The 19,203-nt window shown below is 46.3% G+C and overlaps 2 protein-coding genes across 3 annotated transcripts in view; one reads left to right on the top strand and one right to left on the bottom strand.

Moving 5' to 3' along the window:
• Window positions 1–19,203, top strand: part of nek11 (NIMA-related kinase 11) — an 88,125-nt gene that overhangs the window by 58,773 nt on the left and 10,149 nt on the right. The window contains exon 14 of the mRNA XM_057339740.1: window positions 16,988–17,084. Within this exon, the coding sequence (XP_057195723.1) occupies window positions 16,988–17,084 (97 nt within the window). The remainder of the gene's footprint in view (window positions 1–16,987; window positions 17,085–19,203) is intronic.
• LOC130558317 (uncharacterized) lies at window positions 7,207–12,473 on the bottom strand. Of its 2 annotated transcripts, none has more exons than XM_057340671.1 (2): window positions 11,292–12,473; window positions 7,207–8,169 (listed from the first exon to the last, which is right to left on the bottom strand). In XM_057340671.1, the coding sequence occupies exon 1, from the start codon at window positions 12,210–12,212 to the stop codon at window positions 11,307–11,309; it is 906 nt and encodes a 301-aa protein (XP_057196654.1). In that variant the 5' UTR covers window positions 12,213–12,473; the 3' UTR covers window positions 7,207–8,169; window positions 11,292–11,306. The 2 variants fall into 2 exon arrangements, with proteins under 2 accessions (XP_057196654.1, XP_057196655.1); XM_057340672.1 differs by lacking the exon at window positions 7,207–8,169 and having other exon boundaries at window positions 11,192–11,973; window positions 12,036–12,473.

Genomic DNA, 19,203 nt, shown 5'->3' with positions numbered 1-19,203 from the left:
AGAGCAAGCTCTTGCCTGTGCGGAGCATCCTCTTTCTTGGTATGGAACTCAACTCTATCTCCATTACAGCGTGACTGACTACAGAGTGCACTCAGTCAGTGTTGAACTGCCTGGAATATTTCAATCAGTCAGCGGTCCCCCTGAAACAATTTCAGAGGCTCCTGGGCAGATGGCATCCTCGGTGGTGGTGATACCCCTCGGGTTGATGCACATGAGACCGCTCCAACACTGGCTACAGAGTCGAGTTCCCTGGAGAGCGTGGCACACCGGCAGCAGGCGGATGGTGATTACACCTCTCTGCAGGGTTGGGGTGCCGTGTGCAACGGGCACGCAGTGTCGGGGCGATGGACGGGCCCCCGTCTGCGCAGGCATATCAACTGCCTAGAGTTGTTGGATGTGCTACCCGCACTGAAGGGGCTACAACCTCTCGTGCAGGACAAGCACGTGCTGGTCTGGTCGGACAGCACAACTGCCGTAGCATATTTCAACAGCAGGGTGGTGTTCGTTCGCGGCAGCTAACACGACTCGCCTGACGCCTCCTCCTGTGGAATCCGCAGGTGAGCAGATCCCTGCGAGCCACACATATCCCAGGCGACCTGAACCAGACAGCCGATGCGCTCTTTCGTCAGTTGACGCCTCGCGGAGAGTGGCGACTCCACCCCCGCGCAGTCCAGCTCATTGGGTACAGTTCGGGCAGGCTCAGGTAGACCTGTTCGCCTCCCTGGACACCACCAATTACCCGCTAGGGTACTCACATCCGAGGCCCCCCTCGGCACAGATGCTCAAGAGCACAGCTGGACGTGGGACAAGCGGAAGTACGCCTTCCCCCCAGTGAGCCTCATTGCACAGACCCTGTGCAAGGTCAGGGAAGAGGAGCATCAAGTGTACTAGTTGCGCCATACTGGCCCAACCGGACTTGGTTCTCGGAGCTAATGCTCTTGACGACAGCTCCCCACCGGCCGATTCCCCTGAAGAAGGACCTGCTTTCCCAGGGGAAGGGCACGTTATGGCATCCCAGGCCAGACCTCTGGAACCTCCATGTCTGGCCCCTGGACGAGATGAGGAGATCCTGAGTGGCCTACGCCCTGCGGCGGTTCAGACCATCACTCAGGCAAGGGCCCTGGCCACTAGGCGGTTATACGCCTGTAAGTGGTGCCTCTTCTCATCCTGGTGCTCTTCTCGAAGAGAAGACCCGCGGAGTTGCTCGATTGGGAACGTGCTGTCCTTCCAGAGACTCGAGAGTAATCTCTCCCCTTCCACACTGAACGTGTATGTAGCCGCTATTGCCGCTCATCACGACCCAGTTGCTAGTAAGTCTCTAGTACAGCACAACCTGATCAATTGGTTCCTAAGGGGTGCGGGAAGGCACTGCCTCACCCGCGCTCCATACCCTCTTGCGACCTTGATGCGGTCCTGGAGCCCCTCGGAGATGCCGCTCTTTCTCACCTCATGATGAAGACGGCTCTCCGGATGGCGCTCAATAGGGTAGCGGACCTAAAAGCATTCTCCGTGTCCACAGATTGCCTAGAACTTGGGCCCGGTGATTCTCACGCTATCCTGAGACCCCGGCCTGGCTACGTGCCCAAAGTTCCCACCACTCCCCCTACACCAGATGGTGAACTTACAGGCGCTCCCCACCGGGGAGGAAGAACCAACCCCATCCGTGTTGTGTCCAGTACGCGCATTGCGCCTCTGCTTGGACCGCACGCAGAGCCAAAGGAGCTCTGAGCAGCTCTCTGTCTGTTTTGGAGATCAGCAGGGAGGGCTGTCTCAAACAGAGATTGGCGCACTAGATCATGGACGCCGTCACTACGGCGTACCTATCCTAAGATCGCCCGCGCCCACTGGGTGAGAGCTCTCTCCACACGGAGTACAGCCTCCTCGTGGGCACTGGCTCGAGGCGCCTCTCTGGCATACTTCTGCAGAGCTGCGGGTTGGGCTACACCCATCACCTTCACAAGGTCCTACAGCCTCCACGTAAAACCGGTATTAGCTCGAGTCTTGCAGGCATCAGGCAAGACTGGCGGCCGGTAGGGTGGACGCGTATGACGGTACCTTCTCCCCTTTCTCCTAAGGGGGTCAGCGTACTAAACTAGCCTCCCTTCTTCCCCCACTGGGTGAAAAACAGGCACTCCATCCATCACTACGCAAGCACCTCCTGCGGGTGGGCTTGGCAGAGCAGCCCTGCCCCTTAGGCCGGGTACCAACTGACTTATCCACAACATAGCTCTAACCGGACCTAGTGCTACCGCCCAGCAGGGCGATTTCGTCTGATGTATCCTCATGATTGGTTCCCACCTTGGTAACCCATGACCTTCCCTAGGTGGACCCCCACCTCGCAGTTAACTCCTTCAGTCCGCACATTCTTCCCATGAGTTCTCCTCCATCGGTGCGACCATTTTGGTATCTCCACTACACTCCTTCCTCTGGTAGGAAGTGGTCTCTGTAGCGCATCCCCCACTTGAGGAAGTAGTGCTTACCCAGTGGCCTTAAGGTACCAGGCTTCTCGCTGTTAGAGAAACAAGGCCGCCGCCTGTGAGGCCGAAGGCAGGGGCCTTCCCACCCTTCAAGTAAAGCTCTGGGACCCCCTACCTACCCACTGGTAGGTTACAATTTTGCTGTAGCGCTCATGGCTGACAAGCCCAGGCCAGTCAACGTCGCTTCGCTAGAGATTGTGACAGGGCACAGTGTTGTGGCATTTTCCATAGGAACCCCATCTGTCGGCTCGACACAACGTCTCGTTCCCTCCATCAGGGAACGTCTTGGTTATGGATGTAACCTCAGTTCCCTGATGGAGGGAACGAGACGTTATGTCCTTCTTGCCACAACACGTGCTGCCCACTGCAGCAGTCGTGAGAGGTCTCAGGCTCCTCAGAACAAAGGTGAATGAATGAGGCACACCGTCTCCCTTTTATACCCGGATATCCGGGGGCGGAGTCCGGCATGCAAATTTCATTCGCCAATTTCATTGGCCTTTTCTAAGAAGTCGGAAGCGATTGGTTCTCAGGGACGAACCCCATCTGTCGGCTCGACACAGTTACATCCGTAACCAAGACGTTTCGTTTCCTGCTATGGAAGTCAGTGGTGCCCCAGAACTGTTACCAACATTCTTCCAAATATCTTCTTTTGTGTTCAGTGGATCAATAACATGTAAGTTAAAAAGATTTGAAACAACTTGAAGCTGAGTAAATGATCACAGAATTTTCATTTTTGGGTGAAATGTCCCTTTAAATTTGCAAAGGGTTATTGTGGATTTTTTATTTTAACATAATTCCCATATAGTTGCAATTGCGTCATTCTATAGTTTTGATGAGTAGATAAACAGCTACGTTGCAGGGATAATAATGATAGAGCATGGGTATGCAGTTTATGCGTATTTGGCGTGCTTTAAGGGAGTGGGCTCCGAGCTCGTTTATCAGTTTATCTGGCGAGATGCAGCGGTAAGATGGTTTGTCTATTTATGGGAGAGCTTGCTTGAGCTGATAGGGTAGATGCGGTGATTGCTGATGGTGGACCAGCCGGGCTGATTGTGATGAGATAGCTTGCTTGAGCTGATAGGTAGAAGCGGTGATTGCTGATGGTTGACCGGCTGGGCTGATTATATGCTTAGGTTCCTCCCGAACTTTGTTAATTAAACATCATTTCACGAGTTCACCTGCGCAGATAAACAGCTATGTTGCAGGGATAATAATGATAGAGCATGGTTATGCAGTTTATGCGTATTTGGCGTGCTGTACAGGGAGTGGGCTCCAAGCTCACCAGATCTATCCGAACCCGAGCACTCTACCCGGGTCAGGGCAAGTGCGCCGGACTCGGAACCGGCTCGAGCCCAGAACACCCCCCCCAAAGGCATGATAAAAGCTGGACAGCAGCCGGAGTACGCATACCCCCCCAAAATGCGATTCTAGGCGTTATGGAGGTGTTGACCTGAATGCGTTTGAAGACAAGAGGATGAGGGCCCTTCGGGAATGTGATTGATGAGATGGAAACTGGGGTAGACAGTTTCTCCGGGGACGGTTGAGGTTCCGACGATGAAATGAGGGTGCGTGGTAGATCGGCGGGATGTCGATTTCCAGAAGCGGCAAGGAGCATTGTGTTTAGAGGTTGTGATGATGGGGATGTCATGACCAGCTGGAGAAGGCTGGGCTACTTAGGTGTCCCTGGTGGTGAAACTGCGACTGGTAAGGAGGCGACTAAAGGAGGCTTCCGCTGTAGTAGAACGTGTGATGGATGTACGGGTCTCTGCTGGGATGATTGATGGGAGCACTGGCCTCCGTAGTGGCGGTCGCTGCTGCGACGTTGGCTTGTACGTTTGAGTTGGCATCATGGACCTCTGTAGAGGCGGTCACTGTATTGATGCTGGCTTCATGTTAAGAGGTGTCTGTTGCGGCAGAGCATGAGTTGAAAGCTTGGCCCCCTGCGGGGATGGTTGCTGCGGCAAAAACCGGCTTCGGGGAGGTTTTTTGGAAGGGAATGGATAGGAGATGTGACTGCTGCGGCAGAGCACGGGCCCCTGCGGGGGTGGTCGCTGCGGCGATACTGGCTTCAGGGAGGTTTTTGGAAGGGATTGGATAGGAGATGTGACTGCTGCGGCAGAGCACGGGAGGAAGCACGGGCCTCTGCGGGGGCAGTCGCTGTGGCGATACTGGCTTCAGGGAGGTTTTTGGAAGGGATTGGATAGGAGATGTGACTGCTGCGGCAGAGCACGGGAGGAAGCACGGGCCCCTGCGGGGGCGGTCGCTGCGGTGATATTGGCTTCGTGGAGGTTTTTGGAAGGGATTGGATAGGAGATGTGACTGCTGCGGCAGAGCACGGGAGGAAGCACGGGCCCCTGTGGGGATGATCGCTGCGGCGATACTCTCTTCTATGTAATTGGTGTTTAGCTGCGGCAGAGCAAGAGTTGGAAGCACAGGCCCCTGTGGGGCGGTCGCTGCAGCGATACTGGCTTCGGGGGGCTATGAGGGGGTCTGCTGCGGCAGAGTAAGGGAAGAAGCATGGGCCTCTGCGGAGGCGGTCGCTGTGGCGATACTGGCTTCTGCATTCGAGGTGGAAGCACCGGCCTCTGCGGCCATGCTGGCTTCTACGCTTGAGATGGAGGCGCGGGCCTCTGCTGAGGCGGTCGCTGCGGCGATGCTGGCTTCAATGCTTGAGATGAACGTGCGGGCCTCTGCCGAGGCGGTCACTGCGGCGATGCTGGCTTCAATGCTTGAGATGGGAGCGCGGGCCTCTGCCGAGGCGGTCACTATGGCAATGCTGGCTTCAATGCTTAAGATGGAAGCGCGGGCCCTTGCCGAGGTGGTCACTGTGGCGATGCTTGCTTCTACATTTCAGATGGAAGCGCGGGCCTCTGCGGACGTGGTCACTGCGGCGATCTTGGCTTCTGTGCTTGACATGGAAGCGCGGGCCTCTGCGGGGACAGTCGCTGCAGCGATGCTGGTTTCTGGGGGCTAAAAAGGGGGGTCTGCTGCGGCAGAGTAAGGGAAGAAGCGCGGGCCCCTGTGCGGAAGTCGCTGCGGCGATACTGGCTTCGGGGGGCTATGAGGGGGTCTGCTGCGGCAGAGTAACGGAAGAAGCACTGGCCTCTGCGGGGGCGATCGCTGCGGCGATACTGGCTTCTGTAGAAGTGGTGTTTTCTGCGGCAGAGCACTAGTTGGAAGCACGGGCCCCTGCGGCGATACTGGCTTCTGTAGAATTGGTGTCTGCTGCAGCAGAGCACGAATTGGAAGCACGGGCCCCTGCGGGGGCGGTCATTGCGTCGATATTGGCTTCTGTAGAATTGGTGTCTGCTGCAGCAGAGCACGTATTGGAAGCACGGGCCCCTGCGGGGGCGGTCGCTGCGGCGATACTTGCTTCTGTAGAATTGGTGTCTGCTGCGGCGGAGTATGAGTTGGAAGCCCAGGCGCTTGCGGAGGCGGTTGCTGCAGTGAAACTGAATTCTGGAGAGGTGAGGTCCGGTTAACTGAGTACGAGATGAGCGCCGGGCTTCTGTGGGTTGAACGGTGCGTCACTACTACTGGTGGTTTGATGGAGAACTTTGGAAGATGGTTGATGCTAGACGATTCGAGTGATGAGGGTCCAGTGTGCTTCTCTGATGAGGGCGCGGTCTGTTCGGATGTATCTTTTGTAAGCTTTGGATGACCATCGGCCGAGTGCTTGGATCTGGGGCTGTGAGTGGCCCTTTTGGGCAGCAGTGGTTGCCGCGCCGATGCGGAAAGAATGGCAGGAGAAGTGAGAAGTGATCTGCTGGGATGCCGGTATGGAGAAAAAACAGATTTTAGATGTTTTTGGAACCAGAAGCTTGTGGCCGGGCGGTTAGAGTCGTCGACGAAGAGGGGATCTGATGCGGCTTTGGTCTGAGGATTCCTGAAGTGAAGGTAGGCTAGGAGGGTTTGGTAAGGTTGAATCGGTGACTGGAGGTTGAAAATATAGACAAAATGGCCTCTCCTGGTTTGGTCCGTCTTGCTTTGCTTGATGGAGTATGACATTGTCTCTGGATCGATTACTGATAGGTCGGATATGGTTGGATGGACTAGGGGGTTAAAAGTGGATGTGGTGGAGATTTCCGAGGATCTTAGAAACCGAAGAATGCCAGGATGAACATGGCGTCGAGTGTGCGGGCGACGTGCCTGGAGTGGTAGTCTCAGCCTCAGACGTCACGCCCACGATCCGTTGGCTGAACATCTGATACATTTGGCACACTTTTTTGGAAACACATCAACGAGTTCGAAGTCGTTGTCTGATTGGTTAAATTCCACAGGATTTCCGGGAGACGTGTGTGTCGCGTTCTTTAACGGTCTGCCGGGAAACAAAATGGTCCGATCGAATTAGAAAGCTTCCGTGTTACATCAGTGACAATGAGTGTTCATCAAGACCGACTAAATGCTGCTTTTTTAAAAGTATGCGAGGTTCATAGTATAGATTCTTTAAAAGACATCCAAGAGTTTTGTTTGAGGTACTTAGTGGAGTCTAAAAGAGATGTTTTAACGTGTTTGCTAACTGCATATGGCAAAAGTCTTATCTTTCAAGCCTGGCCGACCGTCTCCCAGAATTTGGAGGGGTACCATAGAGATACAATTTTGCTTGTTGTTTGCCCTCTCACATCTATTATGGAAGATCAAGTAAAATACCACACAACGAGAAGGGGATATCCGTCGCATATGCGGGTCAAGATGAAAGAACAGACGGTTTAATTCAATTCAATTCAATTTTATTTATATAGCGCTTTTCACAATGTGCATTGTTCCAAAGCAGCTTTACAGGAGCAAATAAGAAAAACACAGAAAGGTAAAACACAGCACAGTGCATGGTGTTTATAGACCAAGCAAGATCATTATAATAAATAATATCTAATAAATAAATGAATAAATAAATAAATAAATGCAGTCTCCCGGTGAGCAAGCCAACACTGCACTGCTCTGCTGTGGCGAGGAACCCAAACTCCAATGCTGAATAATGGAGAAAAAAAAACCTCGGGAGAAACCAGGCTCAGCCGGGAGGGCCAGATCTCCTCTGACGTGTCATAGCTGCACTCAGTGACCCCGACCAAAGCCACCGAGCAACGTCCACGAAGAACAGGGAGAGCCCACGAGCCGCGACCCAGGAAGCCCCACCCGCCGAAACCGTGCAGGTCCAACCCGGTCCCATTCCGCGATCAACAACAGACAACAGAGGAACAACCAGGGAAAAATAGTAATGGCATAATTAACTTTATTCCTCTGTTGTCCGACATCGACCACAAAACAAGACCAACCAGACCAGACCCACACAGTCCCAACAAATGAAACGCCCCGAACCACAACCAACAAGCCCCCCCACTCCCTACAACACCCACCCAGCTACCTCCAATCAAAGTCACTGAGTGCAGCCATAACTTCAAACTGCTGTCGTGTGATGTAAGTTTAGCATTAAATACCAAGTATTGTAAATTTAGCATTTATGTGACAGGTAGTCCGTCTTTGCTCTCGGTTGGGGATGGAATTGTCTGAGCTGGGCCGGCCAGATGGTCGCCTTTTTCTTGGGTGGTGATGGAATTGCCTTGGATGGAGCTGGATGGTCAGTCAGTCCGCAGGCTCTCGCAGGAGGATGGCACGGGATTTTCCGATGTAGCTGGCGTAATCTCTAGTTGTGGATGGGCATATGACGTTCATCTGGGCCTGGCGGAATCTCTCCCTACCTCGGGATGGGCATCCCGAGGCGAGGGCAGAAACAGAAAGAGAATAATTAGCGTAGCTGCTGTTCATTAGCTATGTATTAGTGAATGCTTGGCTGAAAAGATGTGTCTTTAATCTAGATTTAAATTGGGAGAGTGTGTCTGACCCTCGAATAGTATCGGGGAGGCTATTCCAGAGTTTAGGTGCTACGTATGAGAAAGCTCTACCCCCTTTGGTGGATTTAGTTATTCTAGGTGTTATCAAAAGTCTGGAGTTTTGAGATCTTAGAGAGCGTGATGGGTTGTAGTGTGGTAGAAGCTCTGTTATGTAGGTAGGGGCTAAACCGTTTAAGGCTTTATAAGTAATTAAAAGAACTTTAAAGTCAATACGATACTTAATGGGTAACCAGTGAAGGGTTGATAACATTGGGGTTATGTGATCGTATTTTCTGGACCTGGTTAGAACTCTGGCAGCTGCATTCTGAACTAACTGTAGTTTGTTTATTGATGCTGCAGGACAACCACTAAGCAGTGCATTACAGTAGTCAAGTCTTGAGGTCACAAATGCATGAATAAGCTTCTCTGCGTCAGCCACACATAAAATATTTCGCAATTTGGCAACATTTCTAAGGTGGAAGAAGGCTGTTTTTGTGACATTTGAGATGTGATTTTTAAATGACAGGTTGCTGTCTAATATAACGCCAAGGTCTTTAACTGTATTTGTTGGAGTAACAGTGCAGCCTTCAATTTGCAGGTCATAATCCGAAATATTCTGCTCACGTGTCTTTGGTCCGATAAGTAATATTTCTGTTTTATTAGAATTTAAAAGAAGGAAATTACAAGTCATCCAATGCTTTATATCGTCGATGCACTCTGCCAATTTGGATAGTTGGAAGGAATCATCTGGTCTTGATGAGATATATAGCTGAGTATCATCTGCATAACAGTGGAAGCTAATTCCATGTTTTCTAATAATGTTTCCAAGGGGCAGCATGTATATGGAGAATAGCAAGGGTCCTAAAACCGATCCCTGAGGTAATCCATAATTTACTTGCGTTAGATTTGATGATTCCCCATTTAAATGGACAAATTGATGTCTGTCTGATAAGTAAGATCTGAACCATTGTAGTGCCTGTCCCTGAATACCGGTATAATTGTGTAAGCGATCTAGAAGTATTTTATGGTCTACAGTATCGAACGCAGCACTAAGGTCGAGCAGGACTAGGAGTGAGATGTTACCTTTATCTGATGCTATAAGCAGGTCGTTTGTAATTTTAACGAGCGCAGTTTCAGTACTATGATGCGGTCTAAAGCCTGACTGGAATTTTTCGTGTATGTCATTATTTTGTAAGAAAGAGCACAACTGAGTGGACACTACTTTTTCTAGTATTTTAGACAGGTAAGGGAGATTTGAAATCGGTCTATAGTTTCCTAGTTCATTGGGGTCTAAGTTTGGTTTCTTGATAAGAGGCTTAATGACGGCCAGTTTAAAGGGTCCTGGGACATGGCCTAGATTAATTGACGAGTTGATAATGTTATAAATGGGCTCAATTGCAACGGGTAATAACTCTTTTAATAATTTAGTTGGTATGGGGTCTAATAAGCAAGTTGTAGGTTTAGATGTTGCAATAAGTTTAATTAAATCTTCCTGTTTTATAGGTGAAAAACACTGTAGCCTTTCTTTTGGGGCGATGGTTGGTACTAATTTATAGGACAGACTTGGAGGTTGAGTTTTTACTATTTTGTCTCGTATGTTTTCGATTTTCTCTGTAAAAAAATTCATGAAATCATTGCTACCAAGGTGCGGCGGAATACCCAGGTCAGGTGAAGTCTGTTTATTTGTTAGTTTAGCAACTGTACTAAATAAAAACCTTGGATTGTTTTTGTTAGTTTCTATGAGGTTACGGAGGTGCTCAGCCTTTGCTGCTTTTAGTGCCTTTTTATAACAGTTTGCACTCTCTTTCCACGCAATTTTAAAGACCTCTAATTGGGTTTGTTTCCATTTGCGCTCCAGTTTACGTGTTTCTCTTTTAAGGGCGCGAGTGGTGCTATTGTACCATGGTGCTGCGTTTTTCTCATTAATCTTTTTTGACTTCATAGGTGCGACAGCTTCTAATGTATTAGAGAAAATAGTGCCCAATTTGCTGGTCATGTCATCGAGCGATTCTATATTTATTGGTATGGTTATTAAAGGAGTCAGATCTGGCAAGCTCTTTGTGAAACTATCTTTAGTAGTCGAGGTAATTGTTCTACCCTGTCGATAACGAGTTAAACGGCTGATTTCTGCAGTGCGCAGTGTACATGTTATAAGATAGTGATCAGTGACATCGTCGCTTTGAGGTATAATATCTATATTGGTTAGATCGGCTCCGTGAGATATAATCAAGTCTAGTGTATGATTAAATCGATGAGTGGGTCCATTGATGTGTTGTGTTACTCCAAAAGAGTGTAATAGCTCTGTAAACGCCACTGCTAATGCATCGTTAGCACTATCTACGTGGATATTAAAGTCTCCGACAATTAGTACTTTATCAACGTTAACCAATAGGTCCGATAGGAAGTCCGCAAACTCTTTCAGAAAATCAGTGTAGGGACCAGGGGGTCTATACACTGTAGCCAACGTACAAGAAAGCAATGGTTTTTTACTGTCAATTGGAACAATTATGTTCAACGCAAGCACTTCAAATGATTTAAATTTATGCTCCGTTCTCTGAGTTACAGTAAGAAAGTCTCTAAAAATTGTTGCGACACCGCCACCTCGACCAACCGCACGTGGCTCATGCATATAACAGTAGCTTGGTGGTGTACACTCATTTAGACCGTAATAATCATTTGGTTTAAGCCAGGTTTCGGTAAGGCAAAGCATATCAAAATTGTTGTCTGTGATCATTTCATTTACAATAACTGCTTTTGAATTTAGTGATCTAATATTTAGTAGGCCGAACTTTATGAGTTTGTTTTGGTCGTTTATTACATTGTCCTCAGGTTTAATCACGATTAGATTTTTTCTCTGAGATTTGGCTATTTTGTTATTTTGTAGTATTATTCGGGGGACAGACACAGTCTCTATGCATTTGGAAGCAGTAACATTTATAACAGATGAGTGGGAGGAACACAGACTATGGTTGAAGTTTTGACTTACCGCTGGGAGACGTAGTCAAGCGGTGCGTAGCGTCTTTGAGATGTTGTCAGACAGAAGAACCGCTCCGATGCTGCTGGGGTGCAGGCCGTCAGGGCGGAAGAGCCTAGGTCGCTCCCAGAACAGATCAAAATTATCAACAAAGAGCAGCTTCTGTTCAATACACCATGACATCAACCATTTATTTAGAGCAAATAGTCTACTGAACTTTTCATTCCCTCGTCGGTAGGTAGGAAGCGGCCCTGATACGATGATCCTCGCCGTGGGCGATGCGTTGCGTACCGTCTCGATCAGACTCCTGAAGTCCCTCTTCAGGATCTCCGACTGCCTCATCCTGACGTCATTCACCCCCGCGTGCAGCACGACAGCTCCGACGTTAGCATCGTCCTTCAGGATCGCAGGTACCTGCGCAGAGACATCAAGAACACGGGCGCCAGGAAAACAATGAGTGCGCACCTTACCTTTAGTGGAGGAAGCGCGTACGTTCCGGACGATTGAGTCTCCGATGACCACAGCGTTGCATTCCGTCTCGCAGAGGGCGGCAAAGCGGTTCCTGGTCGGGATCTCGAAGACCGGTGGCGGCGGTTGGGTCATCGCTCCAGTCCTGGCTCGCGCCTTTCGCCGTGGGTGTGCCGGTGCAGGAGTGAAGTTCATTTGGGCTGACCGTGTTCTCGAAGCCTGGGCTCTGTGCAGAGAAACACGCGGAGTAGAAGTGGAAGGAGTATTAAAATCGCGATGAAAACTTACCGCGGATTTGCGAGCGTCGGCTCTGGATGTTTCCAGCGCCGTTTTTCGTTCTCGCAGCCGTGACTGCTTCTCTAGTAGATCCTGGATCTGCTTCTCCACAGCCTCCAGTTCCGACTGAAGTGCGATCGTTTCCTCATCTGCACACAGAGGTACAGACACATCTGAAACATTAGCCATCAGTGATTTAATAATGAGAACAGTGTGTTAAGCAGTAAGCAGGCAGGCTGGGAATGCTAACAGCCTGAGGCTAATAGCGAGTGATCCGATAAAAATAAATTATCTGTGCGTTTAAATACGATTTTGGTATGGGATATATTTAAGGATATGTTTTACCCTCGGAGGATAACAATTTAAAACACAAGTCTTAAGATATAACAAGAATAAACGATGTATTAAGAATAAATTTGAAAGAGCTCCGACTCAAACCACGCGCTCTCAGCAAACTCAAACCACGCGCTCTCAGCAAACAGGAAGTGACGAGGTCATAGGTTTAGTCTTGTGTTTGGTTCTCCAGAACTGCTTGTTGGAGTTAAAAAGTGGAAAGATATGCTCCAAACAAATGTTTACCGGGAACGTCTCATGGCTGTCAACGAAGTGCACACCATTGTACAATGGTAAGTAATGCTATTGTTCTCTGCCAAGTAGGTTTTGTGTATTTTCTGTTTTAAGCTTACATTAGTTTGCTTTAGTTACGTGTATTTACATGTGTGTTTAAGCCGGTGCTCTAGGAGACTGAAGCGCCATTGTAAAAGTAAATTTGGAGACGATCGTGAATTAATGATTTACTAGTTGCACATCGGTCTGTAATTGTGGGGACATTTCCACGCCACTAAACATGACACACCACAAAACTATACTGGATTGGTAGCTTCACCTGTCAGTCATATTGTCTTTTGGGCGGGCCTTGACCAATAAAAGTGGCCAAAGTACGCGAGACCTCTGGAGTGGTATCCTTTGCAGAGGGTAGAGATGTATTTGGTTAGTATTTCCAAGGTTATGGGTTGCCTGGTGTCTGGGCGGGCGGGCTGGGTTTTCTGGATGCCTTTGATGATCATAGGTGTTTGTGAGCTGGCTTATGGCTGTTGATTGAGAGTTGAATAAAGCCAATAAGAAGTGCGGTCGGGCTTGAGGAAGAGAGAGGAGGAAGGTGAAGGCTAAGGATGGGCCTGTGCCGCTGGTTGAGGTGTGCTTGCGCTGCTGAGGTGGCTTGAGGCAGTGTGGGCCAGCATGGCGCTGGGAAGGTTGAGGTGATGGGCTCATCTGGGTAAAGAACCAGTCAGGTGCTAGCAGCAGCAGGGTCTGTTTTTTTAATTTATTGTTTAAATTTTGTGAAGTTTTCCAAGGATCACAGACAAAGTCGTACTGTTAACCACAAGAAATATGAGAAATGGTTAAGAGCAGGGATAACATGAGAAGAACAGGGACATCTTTTGAAATAGTAGTGAGCATTTTTACTGTGTATTGTGAGAATTTCATGTAGTCCATTCATTTTAATCATTTTAAATGTTTTACTTTACAATATTCCAATATGAAACCTTATTTAAATCAAAAGCATTTGTTTGACGTATTTAATAGTTTTTGTATTTGCATTTTACCTGACAATTTCTCTGTATCAGTTATTATATACAAGCTTACATTAATGGATCACATTTTGATAATAAACTATCTTTATTGTCATGTCACAGCTGCATACAAAGACATTTTAGTTACACACAAAAAAGTACACACTAAGAACTAAGATATGGATGACTGCACAAGCACATATAATGCATATTACGTACAGTACAGAAATGTCATAAGTAGCCTATATATTTACGTTATTTTTATTTACATTACAATTTGCACAAATAAAACCAAATTAATGTATCCAGTGTTACGTTTATTCTTTAGCATTAGCTAACGCTAGCGCTTTCACCAATAGACCATTTGATCTTCAGTAGCTGACGTGCTGTGGCTCAATCACATCTGCACTCTTAACGTGATGACAACAAACTGTAGTACCAGTTAAGGTTTAAATCCTTAAGTGTAATAATGTAAACCCATGCTCGGAATATTATTAAATCTCTGTGAAGCTTCATAAAATGGGACACAGCCATACCTGACGGAACCACAGTCACGTGTGTATTTAAACGTTGCAGGATGACTTTACTAAAGTTTTGTATTATAGCATCATTACATGTTTAATATATAGTATTGTTAAAACACGATGTATTTCACTAATTTATATTACACGTTAATTCCCCCCAAAACGAGCGCTTGTAAAGCACATTTGCTATGGGTGAATACAACCCGGAAGCTTTCCCGCCCCCTGAGATTTTACCGGAAATACGTAGGCAGCACTCCATGCATTGAGTGTGTCGGTACACGATCCGGGATGCCTGCACGATCCGTCCGCGCATGCGCATAATGACGTAGTAGATAATTCTGTTTGTCGACGACACTGCACGATCTGTTCCACGCTTGAGCACCTTTGTACCGCGACTTTCACTACTGTCCACCTCTGGTCTCATGTCACTTCTGTGTGCACACTATGCGTTGAAATACTCTGTAACGTTTCCCCAGACTTGTTTGTAGTTCTTTCTTCATGTAAGTGCAGATAGTCTAGGCAGAAATGCATATTATGTTCCTTATTGTGTTCTGTAAACAGCATTGAAGGGATTATTCCTCATTTAGATTATATAGATAGATATATTAGCCTATGTATAGACCCATACTAATACAAAACGAGTCGATTTAAAGTTAACTAATAGTAGCAGCTTTTAATAAAAACCGTCTTTGACAATACTACTGACCTCAGATCGAAACACAGCAAGTTAAGTAGGCCTAATGCCATGCAGCAATGAATCGCAAAGGGGAGTATGGAGGAAACTGAAGGTTTGCAGTGACAGACTCTCAAGACTCAGACTTTATTCCACATGTAACCAAAATCGTGTATGTTCATGTAACAACTCCTTTATTATTTTGGATTGGCAACCACGTAAACACATCGTAATGCATAGCAAGCTACATTTTAAAACATCAAAATAGACCCGCCATGAACTGTTAAATGAAAAACACAACGTAGCCTACAAAAATATGCCGCCAGTTGTGCCGTCTGGCCGTCAAGTGTTTCATCGCATGCTTGGCACGAACGAGGTGACGAGCGCGACGTAAACCAGCGGCGATACGGAATCACTTCCCGAATCTGCGGGGAAGATGTATGTGGAAATGTTGCTTTACGGATCGAGCCTGCTGCTTGGCTGCAGCACTTTTTAAAAAGTCCGTAGGATCCCTTGAATACCTTACGTCCTTCCTGAGTTGATGAAATCCTTTTAGAGTTTGGTTTTCGTTTGGGAATAGTTTATCGAAAGCAAAAAATAACCGTGTAATGCAAGCAAGTTGCTGTTTAGCGTGTGCATCAATGAGCAACGCTGTTGCGAAACGTCCGAGACATGATTATTATTATTTGTAAAGATCCTCGGACATAGCATCGAACGAAACTTATCGATGTTTATCTGGTGAGATGCAGCGGTAAGGTGGTTTGTCTATTTATGGGAGAGCTTGCTTGAGCTGATAGGTTAGATGCAGTGATTGCTGATGGTGGACCAGCCGGCTGATTGTGATGAGATAGCTTGCTTGAGCCACTAATAGATTTACAAATTCACAAAATAATGAAAGAACCAGAGATGAACATACCAACTAAATTAGTGGTTCAACAGTATATAATAAAGGAATATTATTCTGTATTTACAGATGGGTCTAAGGAACCAGAGTCTGGACAGCAGCAGCAGTATATTCCTACTTTTAAAATAAAAATTGCAAAAAGATTATCAGAACATGTGTCAGTTTTTACTACTGAATTGTTAGCCATCATACTAGCTCTACAGTGGATCGAAGAAGTCCAACCAGAAAGAACTGTGATATGCAGTGATTCCATGGCTGCGCTCACTAGTCTACTAAGTGGTAAATCTGAAGCTAGGCAAGACTTAGTATTTGAAGTTTTACAAAGTCTGTTTAGAATAAGGCAGTTAAGGATAGAAGTAAATTTCCTCTGGGTACCTGCACATGTGGGTGTGGATGGAAATGAAGAAGTAGACTTACTAGCAAAGAAAGCATTAAATCATCCACAAGTAGAAATTAAGTTAGCTTTAAGTAAAGATGAATTCAAGAGAGTAATATCATCTGAAGTAATTAAGAAATGGCAAACGTTATGGAACAGGGGGTTTAAAGGAAGACATCTTTTCCAGATTCAGGAGTATTTTGGAAATGAGAGGAAAAGATATGGAAATAGGAAGAAGGATGTCATTATTTCAAGACTAAGAATTGGACATACAGCATTAAACTATACTCTTTTTAAAATAGGTAAGCATGAATCGGGAAAGTGTGACAAATGTGGAGAATTAGAAACAGTGAGGCATATCCTTAATGAGTGTTCTTCATATGAAAGGGAGAGATTCCAATTAATACAAGAATTAGGACGGTTGGGAGTGGATAATATCTCTTTAAAAGTATTGTTAGGAAACGGGTCAAGGCAATCAAGAGTACATGAAATATTATTTAAATACCTAAAAAACACAGGAACAGTAGATAGAATATAGGAATTAAAATACCTTTTTTTTTTTTTTTTACTGCGTCTTCCTTCCAAATCGAAGTACTCTCCACACTCCAGATCAGTAGGTGGCGGTAATGCACCTTTTTGTGGGTTTGCCAAAACCGCCATAAAACACCAGAAGAAGAAGCTTGCTTGAGCTGATAGGTAGAAGCGGTGATTGCTGATGGTTGACCGGCTGGGCTGATTATATGCTTCGATTCCTCCCGAATTTTGTTAATTAAACATCATTTATTGTAAAATAATAGTTTCATATAAAGAATGAGTGAGTCACCCTAAACTTGTATGTGACATCAGAAGGAATGATGCTCTTCTTTCCTCCACCTTTAATTTGTTTGCATTTTATATATTGTGTGTGTTTCAGTATCTGAAGCTGCGGATCTGAAGCCTCTGCCCGATTCTCTAGGTGCAAGCAGCATCAATACCAGCATGGCTGAGAGCAGAATCCAGCGAATGAGAGAGTGAGTATCTCATCCTTGACCTCGTCATAAGGCTCTCTCATTCACCAGGCACCTCACAATCTCACAGGTCACTCGCCTGCTAGGCAAGACATCACTGCCGACATTCTTTCTATGAGTCATCCAACACAAAAAAAAAAAACGTGTTGACCTGTTCACAGCCTTTTGAAAGCAGATATTTGCTTTACACCCTCATGAAAAGATCAACTAGTAGCTCCTTTAGGATGCAATCCACTTGCTAGTGAAATCAGCACACTAGGGCTGCAACTAACGATTATTTTGATAATCGATTAGTTGGATGATTATTTTTCGATTAATCAGATATAAATGTAATTACATCTTTTGCTTATGATAAGTAAATCAGATATGGGAAAAGTATACACAACTGAACTCATTAGCCTTCTCCCAAAATGTTGTGAATGTCTCCATAATTAACACACCTGGTGAGTTGATTCAAGTGTGTCATATTAGAAGCAACTGACAATAGTCTCTCCCAAACGTGGGAGCGAGGGGACGGTCGGCCAAGGAAATCATTTTTTGTGCCATGAAAAGTGAGATATTTGTCATTCAAATGTAGTGAATTACAGTAAAAAGTAAACAGAAAAAGTAATACTTAAGTTCAAATACTCAAAAAGTGTACTTAAGTACAGTACTCAAGTAAATTTACTTCGTTACCCACCTCTGAACTAAATAAACCACCAAATCAGGGTATTTAGCCTAATATGTACTTTGCAAAGTGCAAACGCCACAAATTGGGTTTTACTAATATAATCTTTAATTTTGTCATTTAAACACCTCTCCCTTTTAAACTTTAAAACTGCGCAGCTTGAAGAGATGCATGCAAAACACGTCTGACTTTAAAACTACGCAACTTGTGCCGCACGGAGAGAGCAACCACGGAGATACACGTCTGACTTTAAAACTGCGTACCTCGCGCAGCACGGAGAGACACGTGTGACTTTAAAACTGCGCACCTCGCGCTGCACTGAGAGACACGTGTGACTTTAAAACTGCGCACCTCGCGCTGCACTGAGAGACACGTGTGACTTTAAAACTGCGCACCTCGCGCTGCACTGAGAGACACGTGTGACTTTAAAACTTCGCAGCTCATGCTGCACGGAGACACACATCTAAAATGGTAATTTTAAAAGGGAAGAAGACGCGCTTCATTTATAACTGCATGACGTCAAGTGACGCAGTCAAGTGACGTCACAGACCAACTAATCGATAATGAAATTCGTTGACAACGAATTTCGTTATCGATTATTATCGATTAGTTGTTGCAGCCCTACGCACACCATATGCAGTTTTGAAGTTAGCTTTTCGTGTGACTCTTGCGCTCTCCCCTCCCTAAAGCCTGGGCCCGGTTGCATAAAGCACCTTAAGTTTTTCCCTTAAGTATGACAGTTAAGGGGTGATTTCCCTTTACCAAAGACAATAGGAGAATAACTTAAGTAAAACTTAAGGTATACTTAAGGACACACTTAAGGCAAAATTACACTTAAGGTGCTTTATGCAACCAGGCCCTGATCCTCAGTGGGCCCGGCAGATGTGTGGCTTAGAGCTAAACCCTGCGTGATTCAGAAACTCAGTTCCTCCCATGATTTCCGTTGAACTGTACATCCTCTGCAGGCCGTATACGCAAAGTATTTCTTTTTCTGGCAGTAACATCAGTAAATTCTTTTTGATCCCATTAAAATGTATGTGTAGGTTTGTAATTGTTTTGGCAGTGATCGGTTGTGTTGTGAGGGTTCTGTTTTTTAATTTGCCATGCATATTTCAGTCGTATTATATTACCATGTGCAATTTCGCAGCTTCTGGGTGTACATAATGTGTGATTTTATGAATTCAAAATTAAATCAAGGTCCCTCTGGACAGCATAATGTGAATAAATATTTGAAAATGTTAAAGGCAGGAAGAAAGGTGCATTTATTGGGCTTTCTGTACACAATCGGACGCCATCAATATCTGCACACAGCTGTGTTGAAGTAACCCAATAACCTTCTTATCTTCGCTGTGGTGTATTTAGTTGGAGCTTTAATATGAGGTTGTGCATGACATGCCATTTGTGATGCATAAAGATAATTTATTCAGTCTGTCTAGATGTTGTGCATAGACGGTG

This window comes from Triplophysa rosa, linkage group LG8 (genome assembly GCF_024868665.1).
Source record: "Triplophysa rosa linkage group LG8, Trosa_1v2, whole genome shotgun sequence".
Classification (NCBI taxonomy): domain Eukaryota; kingdom Metazoa; phylum Chordata; class Actinopteri; order Cypriniformes; family Nemacheilidae; genus Triplophysa; species Triplophysa rosa.
The sequence above is the reverse complement of the archived record's forward strand: the minus strand, read 5'-3'. Positions and strand labels throughout refer to the sequence as shown.